The 18,284-nt window shown below is 39.8% G+C and overlaps 2 protein-coding genes across 3 annotated transcripts; one reads left to right on the plus strand and one right to left on the minus strand.

Annotated features, from left to right (window-relative positions):
* Positions 1-1,040: 1,040 nt before the first annotated feature.
* coq2 (coenzyme Q2 4-hydroxybenzoate polyprenyltransferase) lies at positions 1,041-18,106 on the minus strand. 2 transcript variants are annotated; one of them, XM_074670681.1, is made up of 9 exons: positions 18,048-18,106; positions 4,364-4,441; positions 3,509-3,890; positions 3,033-3,199; positions 2,757-2,878; positions 2,499-2,584; positions 2,258-2,391; positions 1,809-1,997; positions 1,041-1,660 (listed from the first exon to the last, which is right to left on the minus strand). In XM_074670681.1, exons 3-9 carry the CDS (start codon positions 3,831-3,833, stop codon positions 1,505-1,507), a joined length of 1,179 nt encoding a protein of 392 aa, XP_074526782.1. In that variant the 5' UTR covers positions 3,834-3,890; positions 4,364-4,441; positions 18,048-18,106; the 3' UTR covers positions 1,041-1,504. The 2 variants fall into 2 exon arrangements, with proteins under 2 accessions (XP_074526782.1, XP_074526780.1); XM_074670679.1 differs by lacking the exon at positions 18,048-18,106 and having other exon boundaries at positions 4,275-4,369.
* LOC141790250 (zinc finger protein 462-like) lies at positions 5,560-16,921 on the plus strand. Its single transcript, XM_074669984.1, has 11 exons — positions 5,560-5,694; positions 7,078-7,137; positions 7,236-12,343; positions 12,423-12,835; positions 12,924-13,042; positions 13,503-13,628; positions 13,716-13,959; positions 14,135-14,277; positions 14,368-14,591; positions 14,783-15,704; positions 15,950-16,921. Exons 2-11 carry the CDS (start codon positions 7,128-7,130, stop codon positions 16,090-16,092), a joined length of 7,452 nt encoding a protein of 2,483 aa, XP_074526085.1. The 5' UTR covers positions 5,560-5,694; positions 7,078-7,127; the 3' UTR covers positions 16,093-16,921.
* Positions 18,107-18,284: the final 178 nt, after the last annotated feature.

Here is an 18,284-nt window from a genome sequence, read left to right on the forward strand (position 1 = left end):
CCGGAAGTTATAAAGCTGTGAGAGAAAAGACATATTACACGACACTACAACATCACAGCTGGAATAGTGCCAATGCCATACATGTATTAATAATGTGTTTTTGTACTTCAACTTGTCTTAAAGTTCTTATGACAACGAAGCAGACTTTAGTGACCTCAGGGTTGCACAATCTGCTACAAAACATGTTTATGTGGACACCAAGGTTCCCTTCCAGTAAGAAGATGCCAGATGTCAAGCTGAATATGGAATGACCTGTCAGATGAGAAGATATAATAACTGGTCCTTAGCGTTCTGTTCCAGTGGAAAAAAAACATCATGTGCCTAAAAACGATGCTACTCTGTTACCAAATTATAAAGTTCATAGCCCTCCAATGACACAGTGATAAAATTCCCTTCTGGGGGGGAAAAAAAAACTCAAAACTCTGCCTCTAATGTGACCTTATTATTTGGAGATTCAGTACTTTCCTCTCTGGTGTGCCTGCCTAGCGGCGAAAAAAAGAGATTGCATCGTCACCGTTGTCCTTTAATGGAGATGATGGAAACTTTGATTTCTTTAATAAGGTCAGGATGTCACCAGAGACAGTAAGTATGAAGAAGAGGATATACCCTTGGCTGAGCAGGTTTCTTCATTTTATCTGAGGAAATCTCACCTACATATTCATCATTTGTTTGTTTGTGTTTATATTTGTCGTACCAGTTACTTTACCATTTCAAGAGTTTGTTGTTCATAGCTAGGGTACAAACTGTCACAGTTAGGGGGGCTGTCACCGTCTTTTATCTTTGACCTTCGTAACTCTTGCCTTGTTTACATCAGGGCTATTCTGTGTTGTTTTCAAGTCTGATGACATTTTACTATTATTAGCTGAGTAATATCTGTCGTTACACAACTTACTTTCCACTTGAGTCTGGATTAATTTACAAGCAGAGATTAATTTACATGTAATGGAATAGACACAGATAAAAATAGACACTGTGTGATTCTGTGTTTGGTTTGTTTTCAGAAAATAAAACAGAATAGACTCTCTTTGGGTTTGACAAAAATCAAAATTTAATTTTGAGGTTTCATGCACTGGTAATTCTAAATAAATGGCTCTTCAAATTTAAAGTGGGTTTCTGCTGATTTTTCTTAGTATTTGATGGATGAAAAAAATCTATAACATCAGTAATAAAAAGTGGCTGATGAGTTGAGATCTTTCTGCACCCTTGTGGTGAAAATGGTTTTGCACAGGTTTAAGTTTTCTTAGCACCGTATTTATGGTACTAATGTTACAATTTCCCAAAATTTGGATGTATTTTCTTCAGAATTGTTGCTGATTTCTTTGTGTATGTCTAGAGTAACACAAACCCCTCTTCTCAGTAAATAATATTTTTCAGCACCATAAATGGATTTGTTGATTTATGTTTAATTTCATCCAACTGTAGATTATGGCTTGTGAGTCAAGACAAGTATCCAATAGTTTCCACTGTAAATTAAATAAAATAACATTTCCTCTGCTGTTCTCACTTATCTTGGTGCCTCCTCATTTTGCAGCAATGTTTCTTGTCTTTGCTTCCACAGGTTGCCCGAAACTATTCCTAAAAATAACAACAGTCCAAGGTTTCTGTTCGAGACAAATTTCTTCCAGCAGTCCTCTGGTTTGTTTATGTCCAGTGTGTAAATCTGAAAGAAATTATATTTTTATCCATTAATTAACATATTCACATGAAAAATTAATCTAGTGTTTATCATTGCTATGAAATTAAACTGTGCACTGCTATAATTAACCCCTTGCAGGTATGACTTCTGCAAAAGTGTACATGTCTCTCACCTGATGCGTGAGGTGAATGGCCACTGCAGACAGAACAGCATAGTAAGGAAGAGTCTGTTCAGCATTGATCCCAGCAGCAACAAGTCCTGACATCATGGCTACTGCGAAGCCACTGAGCCAAGGTTTAGTCTGCTCCTGAAACCTCAGTGCAGTCGATTTCACTCCTACCTTGATGTCATCCTCTTTATCCTGGTGAATTAGATAAAACAGAGGCTTAATTTCAGTGTGACTCACGGGAAAAGCAACAAAGAAATCCCCAGATACAAAACTGCAAGTTACAGCAACACCTGTATTTCTTCTCTTCCTACAACAATCTTCAAAGTTTTTGCTTCATTATCACAGATTCTGTGAAGTGTTACTACTTGTGAGTTTCAAGACAAAAATGAACCTCAGAAGTTCAATGTCAAGCACTAAGATCCTTTTGAAAAAAGAAAACCTCTATACTTCACCTGATGTGCATATATTGTGTCGTAAATCAGTGTCCACATCACTCCTGAGAAATACAGTGGCAGGCACACCGACCAGTCACAGGAACCCTTTACAGCAGCCCAGCCAAGCAGTGCTCCCCAGTTAAAAGTGAGGCCTAACCAAAGTGACAGAATAGATCTAATTTCGCACTAATTTAGCATTTAACACAGGAAGAAGCAGTTGTTTTAAACAGAAAAACAAGATAGGATCTGTGATGCATACCCAACACAAACTGTGGCCAGTAGGTGATCCTCTTCATCAGGGGGTAGGAGATGACAAGAGACAGAGAAGCAGCACCCAAAGCTATGCTGGGAACAGAATCAAGTGTACTCTCTTAGGTCATTTTGTGTGCTTTCTAGGATAAAAAAACAAGCTTTTTCTCTAAGACAATCATCACATTTATAGTGTATCTTTAAACTATCAGAACTGTTTCAGCTTGTCTGTTAAAACCAAATATTATAAGAGTTAATGAAATGCTACCTGTAATAGTTGAGACACAAGAGAACTCCAAGAGCCAGAGTGAGCTGCCCTCCAAGGAAGACAAGTGCTTGCATCTGAGAAATCTCCCCTGCTGCTATAGGGCGAGTAGCCGTCCTAGCCACCTGCAATAAATCATCACTGTGAATTAGTTGGAGCAGAAATCAGAACTGTTGCTGTAATATTATAACAAGTAGGGTGTTTTTGGCTGTAACTGTGTGAGTGATAGTGATGCAGGTAAGTAAAAAAACATTGAATTTATGTAAGGATTTCAGAAACCTTTTTGTCAAAGTCTTTATCCCACATGTCGTTGATGGTGCAGCCTGCACCTCTCATGAGCAAGGCACCTGTACCAAACAGGGTAAGGATTCCCAGATGTGGGAGGCAACCAGGGTCAGCAGCCAGAGCAATGCTCCAAGTACATGGCAGGTACAACAGCCATGTCCCTGTTAGACAAAATCAGAAAACAATACTCGTAAATGTAAACAAGTCTACGAAGAAAAAGTTCCCTTGATAAAAATGCTTTCATAGTAATTTTATTATGACTGAAATATACATTTCTTGATAGCAAATAGCAATGTTTTTAATGTAGCTTTGCCTTGGTTTTGTTCTTTTTAACTGAACTAATAAATAACATACTGCACATAAAACTACAAAGAAGAGTTTCTATATGTGTCAATAAAAGTATTAGCTTTGCAATAAAATCACTTCAGAAAATCCTAACAATTTAACTTGAATTAAATGAATGTACTTACCAATTGGTTTGTCCAGCCTCATCAGTCGGAGGTATGGCTGGACTGGTGCTGGCGCAGCATTCACAATTGTAGCAGCTGATAAGCTGAAAGATCTTCTCCCAGAATACTGTGTCTCATATTGTCTATGAGTCAGGCAGGTTGTGCTCTGATTGTGAAACACCCCATCCACTGCTCTACTGTGAGAGTGTTGAAAATGTCTTTTCTTTCCTCCATCTGTGTGAATAAGACAGTTTGCCAGGGAGTGCAGACAGGGGTAATGAGCTCCATGCTGAATCCTCTTCAGAGCTGTCAGAGTTAACTTGCTGGTCAGCTTGGCGTGGAGCATGGTGAAGATTGAGGTCAGACTGCCATCATTATGCTTCTTCTTCAGTAAGTGTCACACCTGAACAAGCAAACAGACACAATGGTTTGTCAATGGCGTTGTCACAGAGGAGCACTGGTTTGCTGTTATAAGCATTCCTTTTGTACTAGAGTGAACCAGATGCATGGAGACAAAATACATCTTTAACTGAAGCTGTAGCATTGAACATAAAGAGGTGATCGCAGTCTTAACTGGTTAACGTAAATCAGCCGACAGATAAACCATCTCGTTCTTTAAAACAGCAAACTAAAACCAAATGTCACCAATTCAACATTAAATAGTTCATATGATTGAAAGACACAAACCAACTTTGATGCTAACTCTAGCTTTGTGGCAATTTCTAATTATAGAATAAAAACCGAAGTACAACGAAATAAATGAGTTGTGACTGTGTTTCAAACTTACATTAAGGTTCACAGCTGAGAAAAGGTTTTTCCAAAGAAACAAATCACGATACTGCCTGTGTAAGGTTAGGTCAGTGCTGTTGTACTTACTTTCAGTGGTACGTCTGATAAACGGTTCCGTAGGAACGTGTACCAATAGGCGGAACCAATGTTGGCCGTGGGATGGGACTGAAACGGGATGGTTATTTACAGTGCGTTAAGGTTAAACAGTGTTAACACTCAGTCAGCTCTAAATTTAATGTATATTTGTATTTTTAACGCATGCATTTCGTCTTAATTAATCAAAATTCTCACTCACAGATCAGGAAGAGGAAGGAAAAAACGAGTTTAAAATGTATTGGTTACCTCGGTAGACCAGCCTGAGTGATTCTCAAAACCTAAAATAAGATTATACGAATTTCGATGGGCCTTTTTTCTTAAATAACAAAAACACGCAGAAACAAAATAGCTGTATTATTATTTATCATTACAGCCAATGACCTGTTACCAAATTGAAACGTATCCTATTCGGAATATTGTGATCCATTAAGATGATCGAGAAGTTGATTAAAAAAATCAAAGCTCTGACTAAGTGTAAATGTGTCTCGAAAACTTTGAAATGTTTTAAACACGTTTTTATTTTTATTTTTACATAAATGTTTCACAGTGTGCTTAGAAGTGGTGTTTCTTTTAATTAATGAAACACGACGTACTGAAGATCCAAAGTACTTCCTGCAAAATGTGTGTCTGACTTCACAACAAAAGCCCTTATGAGAGGAACGTTCAGTTTCGCTTCTAACAACCTGCTCATAATCAGTGTGTCTGCCTTTAAAGATGATCAAGGATGTTTTTTCCGACAACTTAGGGAATTCAGGACAGAAAATGGCCAGGTACGCTTGAACTGTGAGAAACTGAAAATGTGGTCAAATGGCAAAAAAAAATGTCTGAAACGTGTATTGGAAATTATCGTGTTCTCATAACTTCAAAGACATGGTGACAAGTGATGATGCAGTAAAATAATCAGTGTCTTTAAATTTTTCAAAACGTCTGTTGGCAAATTGAGTGATTTTCTTATAAGGAGATACTGAACAGGGAGGCCATGGGCTACTTTTAGGGGGACGAGATTGCGGTACCTGGGAACTCCTATGGTTAATATTTTATTTTCTTACTCATTCATGTCACAAACTATCTGGCCGCTGTTAGATTTTAGAGTTACTTATAGTAGACTGCATCGTACCGATTTAACACTTTTATTTTGAAGGATGGGGAACTTTGGCCGGATGTGCAGTGTTAAATCACTGTAGTGTCTCTGCTGAAGCGGAAGCACGAGTAGGGGGGAGCGCTACTCGCGGGAAAAATGGCGGAAACGTGAAGGACTCCTCGTCAACATCAGAGGTTCAAAACATTGCCTGCAGAGCTACAAACTGTATTTGTCTTCATGCGTGAGTACAAAATTTAACTGGAACAAGATTTTAATGGAGTTATTGTTTTGACTCCTAGTTTTCAGTGTGTTAGAGGAAAACTTCGAGTCACTTCTCTGCAGAGCGACTGTGGTCGTTTCAAGTCTTCCTGTTGAACGATCCTCTTTGAGAGTTAAATGCCGAAGTAATAAGCTTTTTCTCTTGCTTTTTGACAGCGGTCTTGAAAAGTCTAGTATGATGTGTTTTGTAAATACCCGTTGTTTTGAATTGGCGTGGGAGTAAAGGATGTACCGACTGAGAATACCCGTGTCAATGGGTGAGATATTAGTGTAGCTGATAGATTCCGATACCATTTCATTTTATTGTTTTGTTGTTGCCAGTAATTCCTACGCTGGTACGTAGACATACACAAGGAATGCGATGTGAATTGTTACAGTCATGAGACCTTCTCTTTACTACCTTTCAATGAGCCCATATTTAATATACTGATAAATAAAATAATGTTTTATCCTGGCAAATAATCAGTTTAGCCCTCTGAAGAACCATAGTGCAATTGAAATGCATTTAATGATAAAACTAAACTTAACTAACTGCTCCCAAAAACAGGGTAATATGTACATACGGTTAGATAATTAAAGTATTTCCTGATGCGGTCATTTTGTTTTTATGTTCAGGCTTAGTCATGACATGCGGTAAATGTCAGAGCTCCACTTTCCGTTGTAGAACCAACAGCAGTTACATTAGGTTTTACCTCGTGTTGCATGTTGTTTCAGTAAGACAGTGTTTGAATAATTTCTAGATGGCAGGACTTAATGTGGACCCAAAACCTCCCAAGAAAAGCAAAAAACCTGCATCTTAATCACAGAGATGTACTGGTTGTCTATAGCGACAAATTCAACCAACTTCCCTGTAATCCTTTTTGACCATTTTTGCTTACTAGATAACATAGGTCCTTCCTGTTACAGTCCAAAGTTTGTTGCCATGATGCACAGCCTTTTCCTCTGATGTTTTTATGGACATGCCATATTCCATTGCATGCTTAGTTTTTTGATATGGTATCAAATTTGTAGTATTGAACGTAACTTTACTGTTACTGCCTCACAAAAAGTTATATTGTGCTTGTTTTTAGTGGCCATTAAACTGTTTCTGCTGTCTTGTTTAAAATATTTTCACACTGTGGACATTTCAACTTTGAGCTTATTAACCCTACAGGATGCATTTGCATCCTGCTGAAAATGTTGATTATTTTCCAAATGTTGACATTAGTTTCTTGCTTGAATTGGTTCAGACTTGAAAGTTAGGATCAATTTTGGGACATTGCTATTTAATTGATATAATCAATATATGTGGATAGATGCAGATATGATTTATATGAGCAATGAGATAATGTTTTCAATCTTACAGGTGTGGCACATCTGTGTTCTGTGTGACTCTACATTTAAACAGAATGCAAGATGCAAAAAGGTATTTACCACATCCCACTGTGTGAAAGTAACATAATGTTTCAATGCAGTTCATCCTCTTGGGTGTAACATTTAATGTTATCATTATCTATCCCTCAGATTCAGTTGACATATCCACCTCAGGCTCCTTGACACAGAATCCAGCTGGCATTCAAGAACCCCAGCCCAAGTGTTTACAGTGCAATCAGTGCTCCCTCGTCTTCAAATCCAAGGTCTTCCTATTTGAACACCTCAACAAAGTTCATGGCTTGGATATAGATGCTGCTCTCACCAATGCTGGGTTAAAACACACGGAGACTTACATAGCTGTAACTGAAAACTGTAGCACAGATGTGGACAATCACTTTGAATGCCAGCACTGTGATTTTACAGCTTTAAGTCACAATGAGTTGAATGAGCATGAGAAACAGTGCCGAAAGGAATTGGGAGTGGAAAATGGAATTACAAATCAAGTAATATCCGAAACTCTAAAGACCGAAATCATATTCAATCTGAAAAAAGAAGCCGAAGGAGAGAAACAGACTTCATCAGTTAACCCAACAAAGTCTACCTCAAACGCAACCTGCACAACAAGCTCCTCAAAGGATCTGAAAACATATAAGAGGCCACAGCAAACTATAAGCAAATACTTAGTGGCATCAACTGGAGTAAAACACAAACCCCCAGTGCTGTCAGGGAATTGCACATTTTCTCTAGATGGCACCAAAGAAACCCTCATTTTGCAAGAATCTCCTTCAAACTCCAACCCGAACAGCAGTGGTGTGTTTAAAGTTACGGCAGTGCCCACAATTGATATCACCAAAATTGATTCTACACGGTTTTTAATGATGGATCCCTTTCCTGGTGCAAAATCAAAGCCAGCAAAGCCTCAGGGACAGCTCAAAGAAACGCACCTGAGCAATGTCGACAAGAGGCCCAAAAGTGAAAGCTCAGGAGGCCCTCCTGCTAAAAAAGCTAAATCAGACAAGGAATCGACAAAGCGCTCCAAGAGTGCAAGTGAAATCAAACAGCAACCATTGAGCAATGCTGAATTTTCATTTGAATTTAGTGAAGATGAAGAGGAAAGGATGCTTGAAGACACAGATACAATGAAAGTATACATCTGTAAGCATTGTGACTTCAGTGCCGTGGGCATCAGGGCTCTGTCTACCCATTACCAGAGCAGTCACCTCCACGTACGTTACACTGCGGCCTACCTTCAGGATCCCTCTGATCAGAGTGCTACCTTCCGTTGCCTGAAGTGTCCGACTGAGTTTTCCCATGTAACTGAACTCAAGAAACATTACACAGAAAATCACCCAGAGATGCCAGATCCACTCGAAAAGCAATCACACAACCTCACCTTGGTTTTCAAATGTTTCGTGTGCCCGTTTACCACAAATGCATCAAAGGCCTTGAAAAAACACTACAAGGCAAAGCATGCAACTCATACCGTGGAAAATTCCTTGGTTTTCTACAGATATTTGGCAAGTGGACAGCAAGAAGGGGATGAATCACAGTTGAATGAATCCAAAATGATACAAAGTCCAGAAAAAAACAGGGAGAATTCTCCAGAGAAAGCCAGTGCAGCAAGCAGAGAAACTACAAGAACACCTTCGCCTCAACATCCAACCTCCACAGGAGCCGACGTGGCCTTGTATCAGTGCAACAACTGTGAGTTCAGACATAAGTCAGTTGTTGTCATGCATGTCCATTACCAAAAGAGCCACCCAGACGAAGCTGTCTCGATAGACACAATTAAACAGTTGGCTCGTGTCTCGTCACTCAGAGCTTCAGATAGGTCTCCAGATTCAGTGATAGAAAAGTCTCGGCTCATAGAGGGTGACTCGGATTCTTCTGAATCAAGACGCAAAGATAAGGAGTCAAAGAAGGTGATAAAGCTGGTTTTGAGAAATCCTGTGCACAAACCAGATTTCCAGCCGCATTCTAAGTCTCCAACAGCTGTGAATTTGGACGCTGAAGAGGACAGCAGTACAAGACAGAAGACACCTGCCAAACAGAACCAAGAAATGTCTTCTGACACTGAGGATGTACCCAACAGTTCACCAAAGGAACTTTTTTACTGTAAGGTTTGCAGTTATTCAAGTACTAATATAGCAAGTGTTGTCGGCCATCATAACAAAAAACATTATGAATTTGAGCGAACAGATATTGAAGAGATTTCTTCATTTAGTGTTGAGATGCAAAAGAAGAAACTCAGACATCATGTTAGTCAAAGTACCACACCCTCGGACTCTAGAGCATCTAAACGTGTTGATGTCCGTAGTGTTAATAAAAGCCAACATGAAAAGGAGTCCAATCCTTATGCATGTCCAGAAAACTTGTTCTACTGTCAAAGGTGCAACTTTGCAAATGTAACTGCAAAAGGAGTCTTGAACCATCAAGCCAAAATTCACAGCAACTTGAAGCTTGAAAGAGAATGTGTCCTCAAACATACCTCTTTGATGTGTGATCAAATTAGGAAGTCAAAGTCCCAGGGCAAAGGCTCATCCTCTCGGCTGCCTCTTCCTATAATGAGTGAGGCCATGGTGAATCCGCTTTTCTGCCACCTTTGCAATTTTAGAAGTATATCTATGGAAGGGGTACTGAAGCATTACTGCACCAGACATCCTATGATCCGGACAAAGAGCGAACAAATCCGTTCATATTCGTCTAAGATTCGTGAAAAAATTGCAGAAACTCAGCTAAAAACACCTGAAAACCAAGGAATCAAAAATGCCTCTCTTGTGGAAAAAGGGAATAAAAAGAAGACACAGCAGCTTGGCAGAGTTTCAGACCCACCGGTGGTGGCCTCCCAAACACAGAGGACCCTGAAGTGCCGTAAGTGCTTGTATAAAACTCAACATGTGTACCTTTTGAAAAGGCACGTGTGGCAAATCCACAAGATGCACCACACAGTCACAGAAGTTTTAAGAATGTGCTATAAAGAAGGAAGTGTACAAGCAGGGTACCACTGTGAAATGTGTGTTTTTTCGCACAAAACAGCAGAAGCAGTCCTTGATCATTACAGAGAAAAGCACCCAAAACAGCCGAGCCTTGAGTATATAATTACTCGGTTGTATGTTGGCCCAGAATCGATCAAAATCAAAAAGAAGAAACCGCAAAGTGACAGTTTAAGCGGGGGGGATGTCACTGATGACAGCTTACCATCTCAAAGCTCTGGACAGAATGACACCAAGACATATTCCTGCAAAGCATGCTCATTCAAAAGTGATTCCGCAATGAATATGTCGCATCACTACCGTGCCGTCCATCCTTGGTCTGTGAAAGAGGACGGCTCAGTCCTTGATGTTATCCACAGCAAGAAGCCTGGTTCAAGCCGACAGTTTGAAGACCAGAGTGACTTATATGCCACATTTGAGACATATCAAGAGCCTCTTGAGTTTGACAACTCCCTTGATTCAGCTGGTAAAGAGACAAAATCTTCCAAGAAGTTCAAGTGCCAGTTATGCCCTGCAAGATTTTCTGACACTCGACATCTTCGCAGTCACCTTAGCCTAATACACAATGAAGATGCAAGTGAAGGGCGAATCCAAACAAGTGTGCACGTTTTCAAGTGTCCTCATTGTACATACGTGAACACCAATCATCATGGAGTTCTCACTCACTGCCAGATGATGCATCCTGGCCTTGAATCCAGTCCGAATAGCCTTCTCTTGGATAAAGATCACTTAAATAACATGAAGAGCTGTTTGAAAAAAAGAGGTCAGGCTTTAAGACTTAGTGGGTACATGTGCAAAAGTTGCCCACAGATCTATGCAACTCTGGGGAAGCTGAACAAGCATTGCAGGAAAAACCATAATGAGGTTCAAGCCAACTCTGTGACAGCAATGCCGAAACTATCAAGTATTTCAAAAAATACACAAGTTAAAATCCGGAGCAATCATGGATTCCTCTCCAAATCTTCCCTTTTAAGAAGTTCAAATTATGTGAAGATAAAGTGCCAGCACTGTGCTTACAAGAGCACCACAAAGATTGGGATGGGTCGACACATGTTGCTTTATCATAGTGATGCATCTGTTGCAAAGGGTGTGGATCCTCCATACAAGTGTGCATTGTGCCCAAACTCCTATTTTAGAAAAAAACGTCTTGGGAACCATTACATCACAAAACATGGAAGAGAGAGCTTCACAAAATTCTTCATACCTCTGAAAAAGCAGCTTGAAAAGAAGTCCTGGTCAACATATCAGGACGTCCTCTCAGCCCAGCATGGAGGAAATAGTTTGGGAGGGAGTTCATCAAACACCACATCAGGACAAAACAAAGTAATGGTGTTTATGTGTCCATACTGTTCCTATGTGAATGCTAGCTTCCATGGGGTCCTCACTCACTGCCAAATGAGGCATCCTGACTTCACAGTTCGAGCAGATCAACTTAAGTCAGTGGAAATTCTTAAGACTGACATGGTTAGTGGATCAAAGGAGACTAGTTCGGTTGCTAGAGGGTTCAGGTGTAAAAAGTGTCTGCAAATTCATGCATCGATGAAAAAACTAAAAATACACCTTGAGCGGAACCATGGACCGAGCGAGGCAACAACGTCCAAACTTATAATCAAAATCAAAACTACAAAAAAGCAGCCGGATTATGAATTTCAACATTCTGTTTTGGAGGCATTTGCTTTGAAAAATGATGCTCCAGCAGAGAGCATCCCAGAAACCAACCTCAGTCACCAGTTGGAAACTCCACAGATAAAACATTTGAACACAGTGGCGAGCAACAAGGAGAGACTGTACAAGTGCCACATTTGTTCCTATACAGCTTGCTACCGAAGATACCTCCAAAGTCATTATAGAAAATATCACAAAATAGATGTTGTGACTACGTTTAAGCTACTTCAGAAGTACAACAAGCGCAAACCCAGTAAGGATTCCAACTCTTCAGTAGCACAATCAGAAGAAAGTGTCAAATGTAAGCTGTGTCCAGACTCCACGTTCAAGTCATCAGAGTTGCTTCTTGATCACTTGAGAACGGCACATAATTCCGATCAAATCCTGGACTTCACAATCTTATCGAGAGGATCAAAGAGGACGACGGGGCTTTACAAATGCTCCCACTGCAACAAACAACTAAATGGAATTAAGAAGATGTGTTACCATCTGGACCGCCACAGAGAGATGAAGAATATGAGCGGAAAGACTGTGGATACAGAGGACTTCAAGACCATAACATCTGACATCCTGATGATACCAGAGGAAAAGCGTGCAGAGGTAAGTCCACTCTTACACTTTTGTTATTAACTGTCATACCTTTGCAAGTTTACATTTTTTTTTGTTCCTGCTTTTTCAGCAAGCTGAAGTGCCTGTGCGGAAAGCTGTGGAAGACCTCTTTAAAGGGAAAGCTGTGGAAGGTCTTTCCAAGGGGAAAGCTGTGGAAGACCTATCCAAGGGGAAAGCTGTGGACGGTCTCTCCAAAAAGAAAGCTGTGGAAGATCTTTCTGAGGGGAAAGCTGTTGAAGAACTCTCCGAGGTGAAGGAGACACCAGTGGAGACCACATCTTTGCCAACGAGCCCTCTGCCGTCACCTACAAAATCAACAGAACAAGAGCAGCCAGATGAGGATTCAACAGACGATGTACCGACTTGCAAACGTTGTGGCCGCACGTTCATGTCGCTTAAAGGTTTGCGTTCACATGAGCGCAGCCATGAAGCACTAGCAGCCATCAAGAAACACACTCTGCCTTCCTCTATCTCAAAGAGCAAGTAAGAAGACACATTGATTTCAAAAGTACTCTCAGTGCCTTTGTTGTTGTATCTCTGTGGGCTTATTGTTATGTCATTGACTCAACAGAATAAACAGATACATCATCTACAAACCGGGGACCACAAAGCCTTTCGTCTGTAGCTTCTGCTCTTACCGGACCAACGTCATGGTCCTGTGGAGAAGACATTTCATGAAAAACCATCAGGGTGAGTCACCTGTATATATTGTACCATCACCATCACCCAAAAGATGCTAACTCAGGCTTCACTTTGAATACACACTGAAAGGAAGCTTTGACAGGCAGGAGGACAAGAGTCGAAAGTAGAATGAGTTGTTTGGCATTGGCAGAGAAGTCTTGGCAAATCTGTCATCATTTAAAAGTGAAATAAACAGGTTTCCCTCCAGTATTAGATTTATTGCCGTGAAGCTTTGTAACAACAAAGAAATAATCTACCGAAACACAAACTTTTACACTTTTTATGACATGTTCAGTTTAGGTAGATTTTCATCAACAGTGTGATGAGACTTGGAGCATACTGCTGAATCAACATGCCAAATGATCCACTGAAATTCACACAGTTAAGAGGCCTTGTGATGTAATTATGCTTTTTTTAGTCTGTCTTTCATTGGATATGCGTTTCCCGTATGTCTGTGCCAAATACGCAGATGTCATTGCTAATCCTGAGGAGAATGAAGACCAAGACGAGGAGAGTGTTCAGAGCGACACAGAGCCCCATAATTCATCAGAAGAGTGTTCCCCTGAACTTGATGAAAAATCTCAAAAGAACAAAAGTAAGTATCATTGATTTTTTTTTAACTCACAGTGCGTTCAACACTCCCAATGTATATTTAACTTTTGTTTTTATTCTGTTTTGATAGGATCGCAGTACTCAGAGCCCCCTGATGTGCAGCGTCAGTTGAACCAATATAACTTGATCGCTCAGACTGGAGCTTCATTTCAAGCAGCTGTGAAAGAAAACATGGTGCTGGAAAGCAGCGTGCTTTACTGCGATCTCTGCAACTTCAACACTGAACACCTGTCAAGTATACGACGACACTACCTTAATCGCCATGGGAAGAAGATGCTGAAGTGCAAGGACTGCAGTTTTTATAGTGGTTCAAGGTAAGCAGTACAGTTACATTTTAAGCTCACAACTTGAAAAAAAAAAAATCACAAAAATCCCTCCGAAACAAAAAGTCTAACCTCAGAAGTAAATGGATCAAGAATTTAGAGTAAACTTCAGGAAAATTTCAGCCTTACATGTTTAATGGTCGCATTTATTTCCTGGCTTTATTAGGAAAACCCTGGAAACGCACATGGAGATGGGTCACTCTGTCTGCCAGTCAGAACCCACCCATCAGAAAGACCTCTGCTGCCCTTTCTGCCTTTACCAAACCAAGAACAAAAACAGCATGATCGATCACATCATCCTGCATCGAGGTACGATAGATTTTTAGCAAGTTTTCAGAACCAACCCACTCCCACACTTTTCTACAGCATCTTCACTCCTTTTGTTTCTTTGCTTCTCAGAGGAACGTTTGGTGCCAATTGAAGTGCGTCGCTCGAAGCTGTCCCGTTACCTTGAGGGCATCGTCTTCCGCTGTCACAACTGCACTTTTACATGCGGCAGTGCTGAGAACCTGCATTTGCACATGATGAAACATGATGACATCAAACCCTACAAGTGTCGGCTGTGCTTCTTTGACTGCACTCGGCTCAGTGACTTGGAGGCACACCTGAGTGAGAAGCATCAGGTAAGAATTTGTAGCTAAATTTAATCCATGCTTCACTGAAATCTTTGGCAGAAAGATGTGTTGAACACGTTATGCTAATACTTAGCTTCTTCCAGTTAAAACACACGTTCCTGATTAAGTTTCCTGCAATGGATATGAGCTTTTAGGGTTTGAATAATTATAACAGTTTTTTTTCTTTTCACATTTCCAAGGTTGTGAGGAATCATGAGCTTGTTGGTCAGGTCAGCCTGGATCAGCTGGAAGCAAGGGTTGGTCGAATGCCAGGATATGAAGAGGAGCCTTTGTCTGACCCGGAGCCCCTCATCAGTAACAAGACGATCATTAAAACAGAGGAGATTGTTCCAGGCTATGATGCGATTCCTGAGGAGACTCAAGCTTATCATCCTGAGGAAAATGACCTCATGGAGAAAGTTGCGTTAAAGATGGAAGATGACACAGATGAGAGTATGTTATCAGACCTTCAAAATGAGAATGCAAAACTCGTCGCACTGAAGCTTGAGCTGGACCAACAAGAGCAGGCAGTGACTGGATTTTTACCTGAACATAGGACAGATGAACTGGTAGACCAAAGTGTTTGTGGAGGTAAGAAATCGGAGGACTGCAACAGCCCAGAGAAGGAACAGTCAACAACTGAGAAATTAGCTCAACCCATACCCGGAGTCAGTGAGGCCAGCATCCCTGAGATGCACACAACGGCAGATCAGGGTGGAGAAGTTGAGAAGACGTTGGAGGGAGATAGCAATTTTTCTTCGGTTGAGATTATGAAGGAAAAGAAAAGTCCGGAAAATAACACCAAGACTCAATTTGAGGAAGATATTTTGACTCTTGGGCTGGACGGTGCACAGTTCAAAGTCATCCATGTGGAGGGCTCAGGTGTCGTTTCAAAAGAGGACGCAGTAGCTGAGCTGAGAAACACTGAGCTCAGAGACCTTTATGGGGAAATGCCAGTACTTGAGAATGAATATTTCAAAAAAGAAATGGACTCTCCAGGTTGTTGCAAAGAAGAGGATCAGAGTGATCATCCTGAGCAAAGTCCTGAGGATGAATTCACGGATCAGGAACAAGACGAATGTGACGGGATTAAAGATGCAGATACACCACATGTTACCAAAGGTATGTTTTTTTTTTTTTCAATGCTGTTGGTAAGTGTGATTTGGTTGATGAGTTGGATTGAAACAATTCAGCTGCTCGCTAAAGGTTTGATTTGTGTTATACTTAATATTTTTACGTTTATGATCATGTTCTTTAAAGTTACATTAAAAAGGTCACTGTGGCCTTCTGGATTATTGATGAGCATTTTTCACTCATTTCTGTCATTTTTCATTTTTTCTGATCATTGTTTTCTTTTTCTTCTCCAGGTGAACTTAAAGTTACGGACTCAAGTTTTGAGAAGCATTGTCCTCTAAACACAGAGGATAAACAGTTTACCTGTGATCTCTGTGGACGTAACCTCATGAACAGTTCTGATCTGCAGCATCACGTTGTGCGACATGGATTATAGAGTTTTTATGACATTTCATCTTGAGCTGTTAAAATGTTCTTATAATGAACTTGCCCGCTACCTTTTTACTGTACTGTGTATTTCTAAGAAACCTTATTTGAAATTGTTTTTTGTATCTTTTGTAGATTTTAAACCTTTCTAATGAAATGTTGTACTGTAGTACTGTTGTGTCGGGTCTTATTTGTGGAATTCAAGTTATGAAACTTCAGAACCGAAATATGGTGACTGGTACATTGTGACATATTGTCATTAAGTTCATGTTTCTTTTGTATGAAGACACTAAATGATACCTTTGAATGACCCTGAAACAAAGAATGTCATTTTATACTCCTTTTAGTTTATTTGAAGGGAGTTTTTGACCAGTGTTTACTACTGTTAAACAGGCAAAAATCTTTACACTGTGAATTACTGTTACATTAAACCCGTTAATACTAAGAACTGGAACAACCGCAACATCAGATTGTGGAAATGTTATGCTGCCTTCAGTTTCTCAGTATTACAGCCCAAGTTGTCTTGCACAGGTGAACAAGTGTGTTGCTTTGCTCAGTGCATCAATGACACGCCCTAAGTGGACATGCATACATTTTATTCACTCACTTTTCTCTAATAATCCTATCTCAGCATCAGCTGACCGTTACTCATGTTGCCAGCGTGTTGTAGAAACATCTGCTATCTGGAGATGACTAAAACCTACGGCTGCATGTCCCTGTAGGGCTCTTAAACAGTGTTCTGTCTGGCACTACTTGTAAGTAAAGTTTTCCTGTTGACCTTTTAACATTTCCCATTGTACAAACTCATGTATGTGTATTGTAAATAAACTCAAAGTGGTGCCCAGCCTCCTGTTTGTTTTTGTTTAACCTGAAAGATAAATTCAAGCTATAAACACAAATTTATTTTACATTCTCTGTCAAATCTCAGAGTACCATGGGAGGACAGTCTTTAAGATTCATGATTGATAACAGTGCCTCTTAGTGGTTGAAAGATGTAACTGCGGCTCCAAAACAGCCAGTGTTGGATTTTAGATTATTGAGTCCATGTTAGTCTGCGCACATTCACTACTACTCTGATGATTTACCGTTGTTTTGTCCAATTTACTTTTCAACTAACACCTTTACATGAATAAAGCTTAAACTCTGTTTATTCCTAAGCCAGTATGCTGTATCAGTAAAACAAAATTACATTCACAGGTTGATCAATAGGTGTGAAGTTTAGAAATATAAAGTGATGACATGATATATAAATTCTGTTGAAAGCTAAGCACTCAAAAAAGGGAACTAAAAGAAACTACTTTGTATCATTTGATTTTTTTTCTTTTGGTGTGTTGGTAAATTTTGTAGTTCAATCTTTTTATTTTATTCTTTGTTATGTGCTTTTCAATTCTGATATTCTTAAAGTTATTTTAATTACATGTTGATATAGCTGTGTTTTTAAATACATGGCTGATTAGCTGTAACTAAACTAGATCAATCTTGCTCTAATCTCTGCAGCAGGTTTTATTGCAGTCATTGGCCTAGTTTCCTCTAAATTATGTAATTTACTGACCAGCAGCCAAACACAGTCAGGCTAAAACAGTAATGAACATAAAATCATTAATTTAGAAGAATTAGAAAATGTTCTAAAAGTGTTTTTTTTTTTTTTTTTCAAAAATGGAAATGACAGCACCCATTTAGGTTTTCATATGTTTGCTGAAATAATCCTATCAGCTTTGATCCTTTCTACCTTTGTCAATAAATGTTGACTTTGCCCTACCAGAATCTATAAGCCATGCTGAAATGTTTTCATGTGACTCGACTGTAATCTGTTGCATTTGTTTTTTGATTTGGTGACACTAAGTTATCTTACTTGCTGGATTGTTTTCAGATCACAGTGTCAGTGTAGAAGGTTGGAGGAGTCAAAGTGTGGAACATGACAGATACTGAACTTCTGTTAGTGCAGATTTGTATATGTACACTCACCACTTTACTAGTTACACCTTGATGATTGGACCCCCTTTGCCTTCAGAGCTGTAGAACTTTCCCACTGACCTGAGGTTTTGGTCTGTAGTGACATGTTAGCATCACACAGCTGCTGCAGATTTGTGGGCTGAAAATCCATGGTGAGAATCTCCTGTTCCACCACATCCAAAGGAGCTCTATTTGATTGAGACCTGTTGACTATGGAGGCCATTGGAGCACAGTGAACTCATTGAAACC

This window comes from Halichoeres trimaculatus, unplaced genomic scaffold, assembly GCF_033239565.1.
Source record: "Halichoeres trimaculatus isolate MK-OKI-2021-1 unplaced genomic scaffold, fHalTri1.1 fHalTri1_scaffold_5, whole genome shotgun sequence".
NCBI classification, from domain to species: Eukaryota; Metazoa; Chordata; class Actinopteri; order Labriformes; family Labridae; genus Halichoeres; species Halichoeres trimaculatus.

What these genes read in the sequence shown, in the direction of transcription:
- coq2 (XM_074670681.1), bottom strand. Translation starts at nt 3,833, where the DNA reads ATGCTCCACGCCAAGCTGACCAGCAAGTTAACTCTGACAGCTCTGAAG. An exon ending in ATAAAGACTTTGACAAAAAG is followed by an intron (nt 2,879 to 3,032) that starts GTTTCTGAAATC and finishes GATTTATTGCAG; the next exon opens with GTGGCTAGGACGGCTACTCG. An exon ending in TTGTGTCTCAACTATTACAG is followed by an intron (nt 2,585 to 2,756) that starts GTAGCATTTCAT and finishes TTCTGTTCCCAG; the next exon opens with CATAGCTTTGGGTGCTGCTT.
- LOC141790250 (XM_074669984.1), top strand. An exon ending in TCCTCTATCTCAAAGAGCAA is followed by an intron (nt 12,836 to 12,923) that starts GTAAGAAGACAC and finishes TTGACTCAACAG; the next exon opens with AATAAACAGATACATCATCT. An exon ending in ACCTGAGTGAGAAGCATCAG is followed by an intron (nt 14,592 to 14,782) that starts GTAAGAATTTGT and finishes CACATTTCCAAG; the next exon opens with GTTGTGAGGAATCATGAGCT.